Source organism: Danio rerio, chromosome 15, assembly GCF_049306965.1.
Source record: "Danio rerio strain Tuebingen ecotype United States chromosome 15, GRCz12tu, whole genome shotgun sequence".
NCBI classification, from domain to species: Eukaryota; Metazoa; Chordata; class Actinopteri; order Cypriniformes; family Danionidae; genus Danio; species Danio rerio.
In genome coordinates this window covers 27,268,930-27,290,797 of record NC_133190.1, presented here as the reverse complement: position 1 = coordinate 27,290,797, position 21,868 = coordinate 27,268,930, and the positions used below count along the sequence as shown (strand labels likewise).

Genomic DNA, 21,868 nt, shown 5'->3' with positions numbered 1-21,868 from the left:
GCTCCTCCCCTTTTTTTAAAAACAACCAATAGCGTTTTGTTTTATCACCATTCTGCCAGTAAAAGTGGCTGAACACAAGCAAATCAAATGTGAAGTGTTTTGAAAGGGGAGGGGCGTGTCAGATAATAGAGAGCATTTCATTGGTTATGATTTGAGAAATTGAAGTATGAGGTGACATGAATGAAATCCATTTGATCCATTTAGGTGAAAGTGACAATCTACAAGCTTTAGATGTTTATATCAGTTTTACATCTTCTAAATGCAAATCGTCACTGTTTTGGAGCAAAGAAGCATATACATATCCTATCATCATATCATATATACATATCCTAAAAACTAACATTACTGATAATAACATCTAAAATGCTTTTTTTTTTTTTTATTTCATAGGACCTTTACTTTTTCTGACAAAGGTTCAATGGTTCATTATTTGGAGAGAAAAAAAAGAGGCGCAAATATTTGTATTGTTAATTTAGTATTATAAAATTAGTAGTAGCAGTGGAAGTAGGTACTAAATAATTTTTAATGCTTTTCTTAAATACTTTTTTACATTATTCAGGGTTCCCACTCTTTCAGGGACATCTAATTCAAGCACTTTCAATGACTTTTTAAAAGGCTATTAATTTTTTAATTAAGCACTTTTGCTATTCACACCCGAGCATATGTAGTACCATGAAAGTCCTTACTGTTCCTTACATTTCACTTACACCTAATATTTATATTAAAAATGGCAGAGTAATTAAACCTTTTTAAACATAAATTATCAAATTCGTTGAATTAAAATATTAAAATTTGATTTCTGAAATATTGATCAAATGTGCTTTTTTGTCATTGTTATTGTGCAATAATTAAATGTATGATTCTTTAATTAAGAATGTCTCAGCTTTTTAGTACTGTTTTTTGACAGCAGCATAGTACAATTGCTAAATTAACACCATAAAGCTTTTTTTTGCTTGTTTTTAAATTTAATTCAAGCACTTTCAAGGATTTGAGTTTGTTTTTAAGTACTTCCCAGGCCTTAATCCATATGTCTGAAGTACTTTCAAGCACTTTAAAGAAGCATGGGAATCCTGATTATTAGACTAGCAATTATTTTATATTTTTATTTTTAAATATGATTTTTTTTTATCATTACTACTATGATGATTTTATGTGGTCAAAGTTGCCCCATTTTCTTTTCTTCTGACCATATTACACTGCAATAATAAACCAATTAAATGCCATACAAAATTTATTTTCATCAAACAAAGCAGATGAGTGAGGCTCTTACTTTCTCAGGTGTTCGTGTTCTTTCAGAAAGAGCTCTGTCCGCCTGTTATTCACCCCTGAGCCACTCTTATATGTCCTGACAAGAGAAAAGAACATTAATTAGCAATTAAACAGAAACATGCTATCACTCAGTGCATGAACTTCATCTTACAAAAGCCTGGCACTTCAGATGAGGTGGGGGGTTGGGTTAATATTGAGGTTTTTTCTTCATCCTGTGCCATGCTCAAGCTCTCTCTCTCACACAAAGAGCATTTAGCGTTAATAATGCATGAACACAGTGCTGGGAAGAGCAGCCCTTTCCCAAGAGTTCATCGGAGAAATGAAAGACAAACACACCCTTTTGGCTTATGCAACACCTGCTTGGCTTTTTTAAGAAGACACCCGCTGGACTGACAGCGCAAATTAAAACAAATCTTCATATAAGATGGAAGAGTTTACGATGGTTGTTGGAATGGAAATGTCAAGCTGAATGATGACCTCAGACCAACTAGACTCCACCTTCTGATGGGTTTTTCCTCTGCACCTATTGTAAACAGACTGATGTAGAGGGGATATTAATTCAGTTTCTATGGGATTACACCTGCTCGCTGGTCAAATCAACTGTCAGTCCGCACCATTCAAAGCGACAGGGTGCTGACAGCCAACTTAATCATTCCAACAAGGTTTTAAAGGGCAGTGCACTAAATCACACTGGGGGCTTTGTCATTTCTGCCTGCTGACATTTCTATAGCTGTGTGCTGCTGATCGATGGGGAGTCCTGTAACCAGAGGAGCATGGCACGCACCGCACGAACTCAAAGAGTGAGGTGAGGCTTCAGCGGTGGGCCAACAGAAACTAGAACCATCCTAGACTGCACGACAGAAAGTAAATGGATTTGAATGTGCAAACAATACCTGACATTGACAAGTCAAAGAGTCAGTTACAAAAAAGTGCATTGCCGCCCTCTGGAGGTTAATATGAAAAGTACACCTTATGAATGATTAGAATCCTATCTTATGATTCTCCATCAATCTATCTGCACCAGTATGAAAAAAAATAATAGATGAAAGACCGTTCAAAATGTTCAGGTCAAGGAGTTTGCTTTATGGAAATCATTTATTTATTCACCATTGCTAGAGTAAACTGAATTTCTAAATTAAAAGACGTCAATATTGTTATAACAGAAATCTATTAGATATTAAAATGCCGTTTCTAAAAGAATAAAGGAAAACTGAACATTCTGGATTTACCACTTTCAACAAAGATGGTCATAAACCAGAGATGCCCAAAGTAGGGTCAGCACAAAGTTTGCCCATCGTAACTTTTGATTTGGTCCACCATAGCATCTGAGAGGAAAGTGAGAATGAGGGAGAGGTTTGGGGGGAGCCTATAACACAGAGACCATAATTTCTAATTTGACGTGACCTTTTTTGATTGTTCTATTGCTAAGCTTAAAAAAAAGAAACTGAAATTAAATGTTTAAATTAAATGTTGTGAATTATTATTTTTTAAATGTAAATAATGTCACTTGATGGATAGAGGTGTTTTGCTTTTACTGTAATAAGCTCATCATAAAATGTAAAAATATTGTATTAGTTCATATAAAGCAATGTTTTCCAGTCATTTTTGAACATTTTTAAATAAAGTTAAAAATGGGCATTGGGCACCAATGTCATAAACATTTTTGTAATTGCCAAATCAGCACATAATAATTTCCGAACACTCAAATGACACTGAATTCTGGAATAATTACTGGTAAAAATGTAACTTACTATAATTACTAAGTTTTTTCATCAGTAAATAACATTTTTTAATATATTAGTAAAGTAATTCTACATAATTAATATTATAGATAAATCTAAAAACACAAATAAACTTACCTAACCAAAATTTTGGTCACACTTTATATTAATTCACTTTAACTACTAGATACTTAGATCAAACAACTCATGATATTACTGAGGTGGGAAGGTAGGATTAGGATCAGGTTTGGTGGTCTGGATTTAATGGTGGGTTAAGCTGTAAGTAATGGGTCAACAGAGTAATTATAAATGTAATAATTACAGATAAAATGAGATATAATGTACAATGTAAACACATGCATGTACACAGGGCTTTACATTAACACCCGCCAACCCGCCAAATGCGGGTAGATTTCAGCTTTGGCGGGTTAGACAGTCACTCCCACTAGCCACTTTGGCTGGTTGAAAATTATTTTTAAATTGTGGTTTTCTTAAAAGTAGGGTTCGACTAAAAGAATGACCCAATATGCGTGCAAATGTGATCTTAGAATGGAGAAACAGCACGACTAACAAAAAAATTGCATTCGCACGAGCAGAAGAAAGCAGATGAATACTGAATGAGAGGATAATCACTCGCGCTAACAGCTGATGTGGTGCGCGCGACTGTTTAAAGCGCGTGCGCGCTCCTGTTTCCTTCCTTGAAGCACGCGTGCCTGGAACGCAACTGTGATCGGATCTCTTTCAAATAGTCAGGCAAAAAAAGTAATGCTAATGCACACACAGTGTTGCTGCTTTCAAGAGCTCCAAATATGTCTTTTTGTAAGCAGCACCGGTTGCTTTCGCTTTGAACAGATTATTAATTGGCCTTAACCGTGTGATCATCCTGCCATTATGACACAGAATGTTTTTCACCTGCTTTCTTTTGCTTACGGTTATTTTTGTTTATATGGTTTAATTATCATTTTTTTACAACAACATTGCTTTAATATGAGATGAACTCTCCATTTATGTGTAGTAAACTGGTGATCTGAGAGACCTTTAGTGAGGACAGACTACTGTGCATATTTTTGATACATGACAACAATAATTTTTAAAAGTCAATTGCTTTGGTTTTTTGATTTCTTTGGTTTTTTAAAAGAAATGTTTTGTTAAATAAAAAGTATAGTATAAAGCTCTATTTAGCTTGTTTGACACATTTAAAATTTGTGGCTACGAAATCATTTTTGTTTGGTGTGGTCAGAGATAAATTAGGTAAATCCATTTTGAGTTCTGAAAAGTCATGAAACCATAACCCATGTGCATACACAACACACAAAACGTAAATTGAAGAAGAAGGCATGTGGACATAGCAAAAATTCTAAATCAAGTAATTTTAGCATGTCAAAGTCATATTTATGCATATAAAAATATTTTCCCAACAACAAAATTGTGGCTAGTGAAAATGCAGAATGGCTAGTAACATTGGAAAACTACTAGCCACTGTGGCTGGTGATCAAAAAAGTTAATGTAAAGCAACATAAGTGCATTGTACTAAATGATTAATTTTAAAGTAAGCACAAATTAGTTAAGGCCACTTAATATGAAGTAGGACCCACATTTTGCAGATCACTAAATAGCAATATCCAGGACAAAGATGTTTACTTTGCTCTATGCCTGTGATATATCATTTTATTAGAAACTATTTAGGCTGAACTTGCTCATTCTAACAGTAACCAGCACAGATTCAAAATGAAACGAGTGAAACCTGTTCAACCTGATACGATCTGCTGATATGCTGCTTTCTAATACTTGGTAAACGAGTTAACTGCTGGTCTGGTGAGATGGAGGAGGTGAATGAACATGAGGCTGTATTTACTTGAGTAAATATGGTGTTGCGAGAGATGGATTGAGGTCAAATCCAGTTTGAAGGCCAGTTTATTTTGACCGAAAAAAATGGGTTCAGTGGTAATTGCAAATAGCAAAATAAGAGTTTTTCTCATCATATATGGTACCACAACATCTATTTCAAGGTGCACAAATGAAAAAAGCGGCCTGCAGAGGTGCCAGAGCATTGCAGCTCAGATCAATAAGTCATTATCCAATCCTGCAGTCAAGATCTCAGGGTTACAACCAGAACTACATCACATCTGTGCCTGTAGATCTCCAAAGAAAACTTGCAGGGCCTTTGTGCAGTGCTTTATCAGATAGACCACAATGACACTGTAATATAACCTCATCTCAGTTTTCACATTTTGACATTTAATTAGCAGAATTCAATTTTTTTTTTTTTTGCAAAGATCAGAATGTGAGAAACAGATTTCTACTATTACTATTGTTTACTTGGTTTAGTATGTATATATATATATATATATATATATATATATATATATATATATATATATATATATATATATATACACATATACACACATATATATATATATATATATATATATATATATATATATATATATATATATATATATATATATATACATACATACATACATATATATATATATATATATATACACACACACATATATATATATATATATATATATATATATATATATATATATATATATATATATATATATATATATATATATATATATATATACATACACATATATATATATATATATATATATATATATATATATATATACACACACACATATATATATATATATATATATATACACACATATATATATATATATATATATATATATATATATATATATATATATATATATATATATATATATATATATATATATATATATACACACACATATATATATATATACACATATACATATACATACATATACATGCATGTTCCTTTTAATGCAAACTTTATAAATGCTTTGGCTATACATTTCTAACATTTGTCATGCCAATCCGCTTGTTAAGTGTGACGTCATGCGAAGCGGCTTCCGGGTTCAAGCGCTCTATTCAACTGAATGGGGGACTCATGAAATGGTAATAATAAACGTTTACAAAGCGATTTAATGCTTTCAAAAATCACGATCGCAATATATATATCCATGCCTAATATCCGATGGCCAGAAAGTTATTTTTTTTTATAAATTGTTACAATTTTGGTATTTGATATGCAGCAAGCCCGGAGATTGTTGTGTACACTATGACTTTATATAAAATTAACTTTAATGTGTGATAGGAACAAAACGTGATCATAAACGAATGATTTCTCCACTCAAATGAATGGCGGCTTGGACCCAGAAACAGTATTACATACGTCACAAACACGTCACCACTTAACAAGCGGATAAAACAATTATTAACTTGAAACTCAATTCAACTCATCGGCATAAATCATTTTTATGGTGAAAATCATTCTGTGTTTTTAAATATGCTTAACTACACATTAGATGAGGTTGGTTTTCAAAACTGCCACTTTTCAGACAATTTAAAAGAACACTCACTCAATGTCTTTTCTCACAGATCCCAAAAGGTCCTCTCTCTCCCTGATTGCCATGAAGTTTGATTTGGTTTTATGAAATTCATGTGTGTAGTCCTACAAAAGAAAACAGGGTACAAGAGGTATTAAATTTAGAAGCCAGGCAATGTTAAATAAAGGAAATTTCTTATTATCTTTAAGATAAAGTTTTCATAAACACTACTGTTCAAAAGATAGGGGGTGGTGCTTTTGTTCACCAAGGCTGCATTTATAAATTTTTTTTTTGGCAATTCATTTAAAAATATAATTTATTCTTGTGATGGGAAGTTGCATTTTCAGCTTCACATCATCATTGTCAAAAATCTTCAAAAATAATTAATAAAAAAAGACACTGTGCTCAAGAAACAACTATTATAATACTATTATTATAATAATTTTTATTTAAATAATATTGTTGTTATTAATAATATTATTGTTATTGTTATTTTTATCAGTACTAAACACATTTGTGCTGCTTCATATTTTTTAGATGAATTTTTCAAGATTTATTTTATGAATATAAAAAAGAAAAAACAAATTGCTGCATTTATTTAGCATATAAGCTTTTGTTACATTATTAATTTAAATAGTTTTAATAAATTGAAAGCATTCTTGTTAAATAAAAGTATAAATTTTTTTGAAAAAATCTGACCCCAAGGCTTTTGAACAGTGTTACATAACAATAGTTGCCTGGCTTTTATGAACAATCATGTAACTGCGATTTATTTAAAGAAATAAGACGTAAAAAAAGTCACCTGTAGGATGTCTCTGTGTCTCTGGAGAGTGTGCATCAGAGCAGCGTTCAGAGACGTTACTCCCGGTGTGCTTGTATATTCAGCCATCTTGTCATTCACCCCCGTCAGCTTTAAAAAGTAATAAAATGTGAGAGCAAATAAGACACTGATCAAATTAATAATGTTAAACAAATTTCAACTAATTGCAATTCAACAATTTGCTATCATTAAAAAATATTACTGAAATCTGCTGTAAAGATATTGCGAATGATCACTAAAAATATCATTAAGTATTAAACAGATTTGTTGTATTAGTCTTTTCTAACTGGGAAGAATATCAGACAGATAAGTTTTCTGTCACAGCATGATGAAAAATATTTTATAATAAACACTGCGGATGATCTAACTATCATGATGTGGGTGTTCTACACAAATATCAGTGTGGTTTGTATGTAACTTGTATATAATATTGGATAATATTTCTAATCTGACACTGCACAAATTATAATGAACCAAAATAAATATTTTTCTAAACATTAACGCATTTGCTTTGCATTTATTAAATAGAAAATAATATCTATTTTTTCCCAAATTGAATTTAAAGGGTTAAAATTCTCAAAATAAATTCTTTTTTGGTAGTTATGATTAAGACTGAAGTTATTAAGAAGACCAGTCAGTGTAAATAGAATAAAATTTTGATATGCCATGTACTTATGACTCTCTTTTTGATTTGTAAAACAAGCAACGAAGGAAAAAACCTAAAAGGTAGACTGACATCACAATTTAGGTGCAGTGTGTAAACGTGTCCTATATACTGCACCAAAAACTGGCATACTGAAAGCCTTACTTTTGCAAGTAACTGCTCAATCTCCACAGACATGGTCTCAAACATTCTGTCCTGAGTGGAGTTGCAGAGCAGAGGTGTTGTATCGGAGCTACTGAAAACAGAGGGAAAAGAATTGTGTTATTACCTCCACCATCTTTTTATTATTTATCAAACATCAAAATTTCCTGTACGAGTTACGGTAGCGACAGTCACACCTGTCTCCTCTGCGGCCGTCCCGAGAGCTGCTGTAACTGGTGCAGAGCTTACTGAAGGACACAAGCTTCAGGTCCAGCTCATTCTCCAGCTGCCTCGCCTGTTTCCGCAGGTCTGTCAACACACAATAAAACGAGATAACATTCTGCACTTAGAAAATGATGTCATGGATTATGCAAATCTATAAAATTAAAGACTAATGACATAACACAAATCAATAAGCATAATAACCTTCACGGATAGTGGAGGTTTACATAACAATATTTTCATTTAATAATTTAGCAGATGTTATTATCTACAGTACTTACTAATAAAACAACAGAAGTTAAAGCAACAAAAATAAAACATGCAAATAATATGGCAACTCCCAGTCAGTTTAAAGCAGAACAACAGGGTTCAACGATAAGGATTTTTTCTATTGGCCTGAATATTTCTACTGGCCCCACAAAAAAAACAAAAAAGTTAATAACTATTTCTTAGCCAGATATTTTAAATGATGTGTCAAAAATAACATTTGCAGATCTAAAATTTAAATGTAGAATTTAAAACTTAATAAATGTATAATGAGCAAAATTCAAAATGCTCTGCAAACAAAAAGAGCAGTATAGGAAATGTGCAGGCATTTTATTGAAGTTCTAAATTATTTAACAAAATGTGGCTGACTTGCCAAACTGACCGCAAACTTTGCAAAACCTCACTTCATTTTTTTATCATGTTGTACCCACATAAGACAAGTTCTTGCTTCCAACACATTAGAAATAGACATGTTTTTAGCATCATAATTTGAAGTTGCCAACTTTTCGCTGTACTGGTTGTTACCAAGTTATGGAAAAAATAATGGGCTCACAACATCCAATAACATAAGAAGAATTGAAAAGCAATATGGTGTTTACCTTCACAGAGAAGGTAGCATTTAAAGGCTTAAAAGCATAAAATGTTTCTTGATTCTAAGACTGTATTTGCATGCACTTGACAAATCGTAACAGGCAAACTAAACTTTAGTGACAAGGTAGCACTCCAAATCAGGCCAGTAATGATCCGGTCTACTGTCCTAAGCATCTCACATACTGGCCCCGGGCCATCGGGCAGTCCTTATTGTTAAGCCCTAGAACTGGCATGTCCGAACTCAATCCTGGAGGGCCGGTGTTCTGCAACGCTTAGTTCCAACCCCAATCAGACACACCTGGGCTAGCTAATCAAGCTCTTACTAGGCTTTCTAGAAACATCCTGCAGGTGTGTTGAAGCAAGTTGGGAGCTAAAATCTGCAGAATTTCTCCCGGACCGAGATTGGACACCCCTGCCCTAGAACAAGTTTAAGTATTAAAAAAATCTAAATATAGAACAGTGTGTCACTGTTATATGGCTGAAGTTGAAAAGAAAATATAAAATGAATTGTCAGTGCTGTTGAGAGTAGGCATGGGCCGGTACAAGTTTCTGATGGTGTGATAACCTTGGAAAATAATATCACGGTATCCCAGTTTTATTACTGCTCTATTATCTAAATATTTTATTTTTAAATGTCTGGGTTAAAAACAACAATAAACACAATATATATATATATATATATATATATATATATATATATATATATATATATATATATATATATATGATTTTCAGAAACATGTAAAATATTTAGGAGCAGTAAACATGTCAGGCTAAAACATTAAAATGAATCATTCACTTCTGCTGTCTTCATTAGTTTCAAAAACACAGATTTCGTTACAATTTACAACAGCATCTTCGGATATCTTTTCTGCTGGAGATACAGTTGTCCTAAAAATGTTACAAAAAATAAAAAATAAAAAATCTTACACACAAAATAGAAATGGTATAGCAGAAAATGTTGGTGGTTTTAAAACACTGACTTTTCCAAACCGCTGTATACCTTGAAAACGGTTATCGTTCCATGCCTAGTTGGGAGCACTAGGAATATATAGCGTTAGATCAGAGAAATCATTTGTATTAAAACAAGTATATATAGATTAGACCGAATAGAGAATGTGTGGTTATAGTAATAGAAAGTCTGAACAATTTTTCATAATACAAACCGATTAGAAAACTGTAGAAAGTTTCAGTGTTAAATGGTCGGAACATTTTCATGTTCATTATATTTACATTTGCATTATAATTTGAAGACAAAACAGTAACAGTAAAACAAACTAATAATTCAGTACTAAGATTAACTTGATTTTGTATTCACACATTCGGACATAAAGGTAAAGTTGGTTTTATGTTCGCACAGTTCTTCCCCCAAAACGCACACCTTTTCACATTCCCACACCATATGTATAAATGTTACAACCTGTTGGTGAGAACAAAACTGCAATTGGGACTTGAGAATACTTTACAGAGAAAACGTTTCTTTGGTGTCCAGTACAATCTGGAACAGAACTTACAATGCTGTACAATGTTAATGTTGTTGAAGTCATAATTACATGCGATTTCAGTCCCAATATTTAAAGTAGCACATCAGAAATTGTCACTATTTAAAAGTGAACGAATGTCCAAACATAAAACCAACTTTACGCCAATAACTTCAGAGGGAAACGTTAGTTAGTTATACCTCTCAAACATTGTAAGTTAGGTTTGAAAGCATATTTATTGCTACTATAATAGCCAAGGTTAGTGTAACTATCTGTTTTAGACACCATATACACGTGTAAATACTTCAAACGTACATCGAAGCCTGTATAGAAAGCGTATTAGATTTTGAAACATAAGCCAGAGGTTACTTTATATTAGTATACAAACAAACTTGTTTCATCTTCACATACAGCTACGTACGCCAACCACGTTTCTTGACACATTAAACTAAGAATTAATGTAGAAAATGAACGCTATGTAACACACTGTCCAATATAGAGAAGTAATAGATATTTTGCAGTATTCATCAGGTCTTCGGGCTAATCGAAAGCACTGACGTTTCTCCGGACTTAGCGAGCTAATGCTAACAGCGCTAGTTAACGGGGTAACCTGTTTGAGTTTTCATTGAATCGTCACCAAATATCATTCAGAAGAAGGCATCGGCGTGAGCTGTCACAGAGCGCAATAAAGCTTTTGGTCGAGTGGAATTTGTAACGCTTTGCCACCTCACCTTCCCAATAGTTGCTGTTTCCTCCTGCCATCTTTGTTGTTGCACGTCATCCGCGGTGACGCTGGCAGAGGCGGAGATTCGAGCAAGAGCACTTTACGACACTTAGCGTTGCGCTGGGCAATCACAGCGCCCCCGCGCGGCCATTTTCCTGTTGAAGTCTAGATGGGATACAGCTGCGGATTACTTATTGGCATTACTATGACGGGTAGGATTAGGGTAGACTATGCGTTAATGAAATACAATTTAATAAATAATATGAATAATACTCGGTATAATTACTATTTTTTTACATTAATGTGATAGTTAGGGTTGGAATAGACTTTAATAATATACAATTAATTAGTTTAAACAATTCTCGAAGCTGTATTCCTTTTAACAACCCACTTTTCTTTTCCTTATATTTTTTTTCTTCAGTTAATTGCTATAGACTAAAGTCTATCTAATATTTTACGCGTTTACTAAATAGAATAGCAATATATCATAAAAAAACATTATAATGTTATAACTACAGATGTTGGTTATTTTATCCTAATGTTTGATTGAAGTGTTTATTTGTGCACGCTTGCCAAATAAAACTCATTTGAACCTCTGATTCTGACTTTATAAGTTGTATTAAATATATTTTCCTACTCATTTAAATTATTATAAAATATATAAATTATATGATATTTTGCTTACTCCACCTAGATGTATACAACTTATGATATTGTAATATAATCCAAACATTTTTTGGGTTCTTATATTTGTAAATGAATAACTAAATAAACATGACAGAAAGAAAGAAGGATGGATGGATGGATGGATGGATGGATAGATAGATAGATAGATAGATGGATAGATGGATAGATAGATGGATAGATCGATCATGGATGGATGGAGTAAAGAACTTTTAAATTTGGTTAAACTAGATTATATATGAAAAACATATAATAATAAAAAATAAAGTGGTTTAAATCATGTTTTTTTTATTAAGTAACAACAAAACATGACAACATTAAAGGAAAACACAAAACTATCCAGAACAAAGTCTGATCTTTATTAACATCTCATTTCACACACACCATTCGTTTCTTTAATACACATAAACAGGTTTATTTGTGCAGTTCTTTCACTCTTGACAGGAATTGCACTTGTGTAATGTACATATAGTTGGCAACAATTCAATATCTACAATCATTGTTGTATATAAAAAAGAAGAAAATAAACATCAGCACAAACATAAAAAAGTTCAACGTATTTGTTCAAACACCCAGAAATTTACATTCAAGCATGACAATCAACATCAAGCCAAATTCATTTCAGATATTGTCGGCAATGGGATCAACAAATACTTAAATCATACGAACATCGTTCTCCCAGATATCAACATTTGACTTGTATGAATGATCAGTCTGGCACAGAATGATATGCATTATAAATAAGAGTCTTAATTGTTTATTAAGGTTTAACAGGACGATTCTTGCTTCACCGTTTTAAAAGCATGATCATGATCAAAGTCTCACCACTCTTCATAACTCCATCCATATACTTGCTTTTGTTTTTAGATGGCAGAACAGTGAGCGATTGATTAAAAAAAAAAAAAAAAAAAACAATATTGTACATACATATATGAAGCGTCTAAAGCAAGATATTTGATGAGTTTGTAAAAGACTTACAGGATTTCCCTTGGTCACTGAGATCTAAATATACACTGGATGCCCTGAACTGCAAATAATATTTAAATGTGTCAAATAAATAAGTGTTTCTCAACCAGTTTCTAAGTGTTTCTCAAAGACCAGTAATGGGTGTAACAGACTAAGGAGACATCCAAAACATGCAGTGTTGGTGGTCCTCCAGGAACGTGGTTGAGAAACACTAAACTAAGTGATGACATTTCAATAAATCGGTCTTCTGGATCTTTCAGGGATGCCTGAGAGGAGTCTTTCATTGGATGGATAAAACTAAAATAAATATGTTTAAAAAGTAAACTGGGACAACAATGTAAAGAGTGCACAATAAGACAAAACAACCCAAAAACACTGACTAAACATGATCATATCCATAGTTTTAAGGTTATGTTAAGGTTTTACCGTATCCCTGATTGTCCAAATTACAGAGAATTGAGAAGGCAGTAATTGAGCATAATTGTCTGCTATGTATCTAACATGTCACTCTTATTATGAATAATGGGAGACTGCTTAATGTAAATATCTACATTTGTCTGAAAACAACTTGGACAATATATTTCTGGCAGTCTGAGATGTTTAAAGGAATAGTTCATCCAAAAAAAAAAATGTAAACGTCTTGATTTAATACTCAATCCTGAGCTGTCGAACATGCAAATGGCTTGCTTTTTTTTAGCTGAAGAGAAATTGAGGTTTTGAAAATGAAAATATTTTAGCATTTTCCTCCACAAGTGAATGGGGCTCAATTATGTTGAGATATAATCCACAGAGATGGATTAAGGCCAGCATTAGTAGTTTAAAAGTAAATTTTAAAACAGTTCTGCTGAAAATACTGAGTTTATATTTGGAATTTGCACTCTGTTGAGCTTATTCACCCCAAAAAGTGAAAATTCCTTTAATATTTTCTCAGATTGAAGTGGTTCTAAACTTTTATTAAATTCTTTCTTCTGTTAAACACAAAATTAAAGTATTTTTAATAATGGAAGAGGAAAAAAGCCATCTATATAATATCTGACATCTATAAAATATACTATAGAGGTCAACGAGATGGATTAAAGCCAGCATTTGTAGTTTAAAGTGAAAAAAAAAATTCTGCTGAAAATAAAGAGTTTATATATTGAGCCCATTCACTTGCTTTAAAGGAATGGTGGTGGTGGTGGTGGAGGGGGGGGGGGGGGGGGGGGGGGGGGGGGGGGGGTATTGGGCAGCCAATGACATCCATAAAAAATACTGTGGAAGTTAGTGTTTTTAAAACATTCTTCAAAATCTCTCCCTTTGTGTTCAACAGGTTTGAAACAAGTGGAAGATGAAAGTAAATGTAAATGATGACAGCATATTTATGTTTGTGTGAACTATCCCCCATTGGTGGATTTCCCAAAAACCTTGAATATTTGCTGGTAATTTACCATCAAATATGTTGGTAGCTTTCTTCTACATTAAGGACAATTTTTAGACCTTGGTGATTCATAAAAAGTGGCTGCTGGCATTTTAAGAGTCAAAACAGGCAAGACAAAATGAATCCCTGTGGATATTTATGATGTTTTCAGTTTTGTCAAGGCACAGAATTATTATTACCTTTAATCCACAGCTACAGAAAACAGTTGTGAGTGTGTTCAGGGCAGTGTGGAGCAGCGTGAGCCAGGGTAGCGCAAGTTTCTCGTCATATATGTTTAAATATGCAACACGTTTCCTGTAACATTTGTTTATAAATAAAAATGAATAATATTCAGTTTACAGACCTATTGTTTTGCTTCATGAGGCCTCAAACGTATGGCCAGAAGCTTGTTGTTCTTGCCTGTTTAAGTTTTTCTGACTTAAAGTTGTATTGACTATAGCCAATTGCATTGGTTAACTTTTTCTAAATCACCAAGAGCAACAGTTTTTTTCTCCACAGGTTTTACTGAAGATAGTCACATATACCTTATCTTGTCTAAAGGCGAGTAGATTAACAGCATTTTTTTTTGGATGAGCTATCTCTTTAATATCACTTATGAAATGCCTTAATTAGTCCCCATAATGTGAAATATTAGCCATTCTGTTGGCTGCACATAAAAAGAACAGCAAAGACAACTCATAATGATCCAGATGATCTGACCAGACTCTGATATGGATGGATTCCTGACCCATCCGGGTCCACAGAAGGATAAAAAAAAAGAAAATGGGCGGAAAATTCCATTTACACTAGAAAATCGTCATCCTCACCACAGCAGCGACCATGCATCCTCTAATCTAACAAGGCACAGTGTTTCATAATCCTGTTGAGATGGACTCTAGCTCTTAGCTTTCCTTTTTAAAGGGTAGAGGACCAGAATTACGGAGACCCAGATAACGAAGCAGGCTGGTTGAGAGAGCAGTGGTTATTTGCATACACTACGGTGAAAAAAAGCTTGCCCGAATTCACCAGGCCATTAAAGTGCATCCTGTGGTGGTTTACCGACGGTTTTGGACATTGAACGCCCTCTGCTGGCCTTGCAGTGGGCTGACTCAGAGTTTGTTGGTGTACAGTGTATCCTCATCACTTTCGCTCTCATCTTGAAACTCATGACTGAGGAGAGACTTTTTGGAGCCCATAGACATGAGGCGGACCTCGTCGTCGTAATCATCTCGATGCTGCCGTAGTCGATGGAAGCCATCTTTATGTCTGTTGGATTTGGCCGAGCAGACGCACCAGATGATACAGGCGGTCAAGACTAGTGCCGTCATTGCGGCAGCTGGGGAGTGAATAATGAGGTAGAAAAATAAGATACTTAAAATAAGCATGTTAATATAGTATATTACATTCTAATCAATTCTGATCAGCCTGAAAAACTAGGCTCTTGCTGTTGTAAAGTTGAATAAACACGTTTATTTTCACTTTTTTGTATGTTTGTGTGAACTTATTGCAAATTTGAGCCAACGTTATTCCATAAAAGTCAATCCAAAACAGACATATATGAATGCATACAAAACGCACGCACGCACGCACACACACACGCACACACACGCACACACACGCACACACACGCACACACACACAAACGTAAATGAAATCAAAAGTTATGTTTAATAAACCCAATAACATTTTTCCAGAATTTTATACAGCCTAATAGTTTTTATTCTGGAGAGTCTTGGGCTGTTTATTTTAGTCTGGCTGGGGTAAAAGCTGTTTATACAGAACAAACGGCTGTTGTCCAATGGCTTTTCTCATTTTTCTTTAACATAATTAATCTATAGTTAACTCTTTAAATTGCACTGTAGGCTGAATAAAAGTATCTTGCAAAAAAAAGTACAAAATTATGTTACATATATAATTTATTATATATATATATATATATATATATATATATATATATATATATATATATATATATATATATATATATATATATATATATATATATATATATATATATATAAATAATATTAAAATATTGTCATCATGGCAAAGACTAGAGAAATTAGTTAGTAGAAATTACTTTATAAAACTATTATTAAAAAACAAAATCTGTTAAACAACACTTTTACATATTTGATGAAATACCATTTTTCTTTAATCTTCACAAGAAAGCTAAGTTTTGTCTTTAGTTGTATTTCCCTTTATACCTTCTAATGCCCTCTATATAAAGTCTGAAATGACTATAGAAATGGACCACTTGTTCAATAAAATGCCAAATTCTAGTGACATTCCTAGCAAAACAAGCAAACATTTGTCATGATCTGTCACTTAAAAGCATCTTGCTATAGCTACTTAATTTATAATGTGGCCAAATTACATTTATTGAAAGCTTTCTTGCTGTATAAGCTATTCATTTAGTCACTCTTTTAACATAAACCACTGTTGAATATACAGATTTGTATTTTAAATACACTCTTTTAAATAATAAGTTGTTTATCTTCTGTAATTGTGACCATCTTTTTGTAAAAACAGTGATAGTTAATTGCATCCACTCCCACATTTGAAAAATACTATAGTAATTCATAGGAATGTTTTTGAACTATATTATAATTTGAATTCTGTAGTTGCTCTGGTATCACTATAACTATAAACATAACCCAATACTGAAAAACATGTTCAAAACACTATAATAATTACTATAAATCACCATAGTATTTTTTCATGAGGTCAGTCGTCCGCGAAAAAAAGAAAAAACACGAACGCAATCTCCACCACTGGTGACGTTTCCAGGCGTTTCTGGAAGTGTCTGACTTCTGATGTGTCTTTTGAACCCTCCTCTTATTGCAGACACCTGCTTTCATCTGCAACGCAGTCAAGGCGAGGCGCACCTCAAACGAGCCTATTCTCCCGCAAACCCCGCCCCCCCACAGGCTCTCCTCATTTGTAACCCGGATAACCATCTTTCAGGTGAACAAAGTAGACAAAAAATAACGTGTTAACAGCTGTGAGTGATTGGAGTCGCCTACCTGCACTCGCCACTACTAATTCTCTGGGAAGGCCAAATATATCGTTCTCCATGTCAAACTCAATGATAATGGAACTTGCTGCTTCAAATTGCGACACAGACACCTGCAATGACAAACAGGAACATGTCAAATAAAATAACATAAGATAAGATTTAAAAAAAACTAAATTCAGGTAATTCAGTTGTACTGGGTTAAGAACACAAATGACGAATGTAATATTCACATAAGATTACAAACTAAACCAATGAAAATGTGCAAAGGTGAATTTTCACTGGGAGGAGCAAATGGCAAGGAATAAGCTGTGCGTTTGTTGTCTACGGAGCAAGTTCAAATAATTCAACAAGCAGAACATTTGGGGAAGGTAAAAAAAAAAAAAAAAAACATTCCGCTAGTAAACTAGAGCAAGTGACGTGGTAACTGTGTTTTGATGTTAACAGTTGTTTTAATGTTATTTAAATACTAAAGCATTTTTTTTACATTTTCAATAACCTTTAAATGTATTTTGTTTATTTTTTTTGGTTCAGTTGTACTTTAAATTTAATTGGCGATTTCATTCAAATTTACTTAAGGGCCTCAACCTATTTACTTCATGTCATTCCAGTATATTCCTATTGATTACTCTAATTCCCATTTGTTTGAATAAAAGGTGAACATGGTCATGTTGATGACTGAAACTGTATGTTTGTGACCTTTGTGTTTACATTAAACTGTACATTCATTCATTTTTTTTTTAGCTTAGTCCGTTTATTAATCCAGTGTCGCCACAGCGGAATGAACCGCTAACTTAACCAGCATATGTTTTTACGCAGAGGATGCCCTTCCAACCGCAACCCATCTCTGGGAAACATCCACACACACTCATTCACACTCATACACTACGGACAATTTAGCCTACCCAATTTACCAGTACTGCATGTCTTTGGACTGTGGGGGAAACCAGAGCACCCGAAGGAAACCCATGCGAACACAGGGAGAACATGCAAACTCCACACAGAAACACCAACTGACCCAGTCGAGGCTTGAACCAGCGACCTTCTTGCTGTGAGGCGACAGCACTACCTACTGTGCAACTGCGTCACCGTGTACATTATTATTCAGTTTAATTAAATTTAACTGAGTTTAAACATTGTAAATTATTATAATTATTATTACTATTATTACTATTATTATTATTATTATTATTATTATTATTATTATTATTATTATTATTAGTAGTAGTAGTAGTAGTAGTAGTAGTAGAACTACACAACACAAATAACAAAAACAAACAAACAAAAACTAAATAAAATAAAAACTAAATAAAAACTAAACAATGCAAAACAAAATAAAAAATAAACAAAATAGAAATAAAACAAAAATGAAAAAATATATAACTAAAACAAAATAAAAACAACAAAATACATTAAAATAAAGTAAAAACTAAACAATAATACAATAAAAACGAAACAAAACAAAACAAAAATAAAATAAAACAAAAAATAAATCAAATAAAAACAGAGTAATAAACAAAACAAAATAAAATAAAACAAATTAAATAAAACAAATAAAAACAAAATAAGCAAAAAAAAAAAAAAATAAATAAATAAAAATAAAATAAAAAACAAAATAAAAATAAAATAAAAAATAACACAATAGAAAAATAAATAAAATAAAATAATAATAAAAAATTCATAAAAATAATAATAAAATAAAATAAAATAAACAAAAAATATTTACCTTCTGTGATTGCTGTTGGTATCCATCAGCCACCGCTTCAATGCTGTGTAAACCAGGAGCCAGAAGAGCATGGAAATACCCTCCTTCACTAGTGTAGACTCGAACACCACCGTTCAACACAATTGCAGCACCCACGATGGGCTTACCGTTCTTATCCTTGACTATTCCACGAACCCCTTTGTGCACCTACAACAGAAGAGCAAACTTAAAGCCAAGATGAAACGAACAAAAATGAACAGAGTGACAGAGAAAACAACAGACTGACCTCAACCAGCATGCTCAGAAGAGACTTCCTGTTCTCAGCCCAGAGCGAGGGCAGCATTTCAGCTGAAGGAAACAGACAGCAGCTGGTGTAGACTGTGATCTCGGGACAGTGACCAAAGTCCACACTGAAGTCCTGCAACATGTAGAAAAGGAGGAATTTGGATTTCACAAATAACTGTCATTTAGTTCACTAGGTCACTTGCTATCTTTTCTTTAATAAACATTTATTTAAATATCTGCAATGACAAAACAGTGATATAGCTGCCTCATGTCATCTTATGCAATAATACAGCCATCAATTAAACATTCGTCCATCAGCTGGTAATTTAAGTCTTTTGTTAAGGGTGAATTTAACACAAAATATAAATAAATCAATCAATAAATTCTTCTAACTTTTTTTAAAAGACGAGACCGTGCAAGCAAATAGTTTTATATTAATCTGTCAATTTTGACATAACAGGATTTTTGGCTTTTCATTTTATAATCTAATGGAAAGAAAACATTCAAAAAACATATTAAAAGTCCTCTCAAAATGAGCTTTTTCTCCAGTACAGCAGCACCTACATACATCAGACTTTGTCGTTTTATTTATATCAGAAGGTTTTTATAAAGTGAAAATTCATACATAAAAGGGCTGTTTCAATTAATCCCAACCAACCCTTCGCTAAGCCACACCCAAAAACTGCCATACACTAAGCGTGGCTTAGCAACCGTAGCTTCGAGCAAGGGAAACAAGCCAAAGCGTTGTGCATATGAATTATGCAAATCTGATACCCGGTATCCTAAAACTTTGGACAGGGTGGTGGAATTTTTTTCCCTTTACAAAACCTAAAACCCACGTGGAGAAATACAAGGATCAAGCTCAGTGAGGGGTCGTAAAAGCAGCACAATCCAGTCATATTTCATCTGTTTCTAGCTGAGAATATTTGAAATGACATATTAACAGAACAAGCACTTGCAATCAATATACTTCACCTGCAGCCTTTTTTTTTTTAGTTATTTATAACCCTCATGTCCAGGTCAGAGCTACAATTCACAGATGTTTTAGACTGTCATTTGAAGATTTAGCCATAGGTGACGATGTTATAGCGGGTTAGTGCGTGTCTGCTTTTATATTTGGTGTCAGATTAATATTTGCCGGTAGCGTATTAAATCTGTATTCACTTCTGCTATTTAGTATTTATACTTTGATTTGTATTTTAATTTATTTATGTTTTCCACTTAACTGCAAATTAGAATAGAAACGATATAAAAAGCACACAAACATACTGACAGTTATAGGTACTGTACAATGTTTTAGGTCAATGATGCTAATATTTGGCACAAATCCATCAATTTTCTGGCTGCTCTTTCTATGAATAAATTATGTAGAAGTATTGTCCATGCGTGTTTCCTCTTGAGTTATTAGCGCTATATTTCATTGCACAACAATAGTCTAATAAGGCTTTTTGACAAAAAATAAATAAATAAATAAAAAAGAGAAATCACAGTTGAATTTGTTATTATTCATGGCTCGAAACTAACCTTTTTGCTTGGTAGCACTGGTGCTTCTAACTTTACAAATATATGCGAATTAGCCAAAATTTAGTTGCACCCACTAATTATTAACAAAGTTACTACAACTTTTAAACAAACATATTTATTGCATTTGAAATCAACAATAATCAAACTAACAAGCAAAAATATATATAAGCATGCGTGAGGAAAATATGACTCAACAAAATCTTGTTATCACAAGAAAAAACATTTTTATACCATAACTGAGTGACAAAAAGATACACGGACTGCTCACCGGCCCTGCACCCACTGCTTGACATGAATGAATCTGTTAACGATATAACTGTGCTGTTCCCACAGATGCTGTCTGATATTGCACTGATGCTTTTGACATATACTGTAACTTATTATATGCATACGTCATGTTAATAGCAATACCGGTCTTTTCATTAGTAGCGATATTAGTTTACTCAGTGCAAGCCTGTTTGCGATGGTATACGTGGTGTTAAATTTTACATATATCTGCCAATTACACAGCAAACAGCATCTGGCGATTATATGAAGGATTAAATAGAAGCTCTCATGCTAGATGTGGCAAACAGTTACCTGAAAATTCCATCCCACACACTTTTCATAGCGGACTTGAAGCCAATGGAAGTCTTTTATGCACTCTTCAAAAAGTGTAGATGGTGATTTAACATTCAGCACATGATCACTACTTAGATGTGTCATTATTTATAACTTTACATGCCATGGTTTCTAAAACAAAATCTGTCAGTGTTATCTTCATTCTCATCTTTAGCGCTTTACAATTATTCGCGGTAGTAGCTCTCTCTGTCACCCCAAGCCAGAAGCCATTGACTGAGTGATTGACAGCTGATTTTAATCAATCCATTTGCGTTCAGTTGTAGAGCAGTGGGTCAATAAGAGGAGCGCGAAGGCTGGGCAAGCATTATGGACTTGGCTTTGTTTACTGCAGCAAGTTGACATGACAACTGTTTTAAACCATTCCTGAGCA

The 21,868-nt window shown here is 33.2% G+C and overlaps 2 protein-coding genes across 12 annotated transcripts in view; both read right to left on the bottom strand.

Moving 5' to 3' along the window:
- gosr1 (golgi SNAP receptor complex member 1) overlaps positions 1 to 11,374 on the bottom strand; it is a 43,680-nt gene extending 32,306 nt beyond the window's left edge. For 4 of the 10 annotated variants that reach the window (XR_012390292.1, XR_012390294.1, XR_012390293.1 and 1 more), the window contains exons 1-6: positions 11,309 to 11,374; positions 8,214 to 8,325; positions 8,020 to 8,110; positions 7,194 to 7,301; positions 6,425 to 6,516; positions 1,271 to 1,345 (exon numbers count right to left, since the gene is read on the bottom strand). Coding sequence is in view for 4 of the 10 variants with exons in the window: in XM_005157565.6 (XP_005157622.1) it covers positions 1,271 to 1,345; positions 6,425 to 6,516; positions 7,194 to 7,301; positions 8,020 to 8,110; positions 8,214 to 8,325; positions 11,309 to 11,339 (509 nt within the window). In the remaining 6 variants the exon portion in view is untranslated. 10 annotated transcript variants of the gene reach the window in all.
- Positions 11,375 to 12,323: 949 nt separating this feature from the next.
- Positions 12,324 to 21,868, bottom strand: part of cpda (carboxypeptidase D, a) — a 41,001-nt gene continuing 31,456 nt past the window's right edge. For both annotated transcript variants that reach the window (XM_021474348.3, XM_021474349.3), the window contains exons 18-21: positions 19,355 to 19,486; positions 19,090 to 19,275; positions 17,374 to 17,476; positions 12,324 to 15,683 (exon numbers count right to left, since the gene is read on the bottom strand). In XM_021474348.3, the coding sequence (XP_021330023.2) occupies positions 15,457 to 15,683; positions 17,374 to 17,476; positions 19,090 to 19,275; positions 19,355 to 19,486 (648 nt within the window). In that variant the 3' untranslated portion in view covers positions 12,324 to 15,456. The remainder of the gene's footprint in view (positions 15,684 to 17,373; positions 17,477 to 19,089; positions 19,276 to 19,354; positions 19,487 to 21,868) is intronic.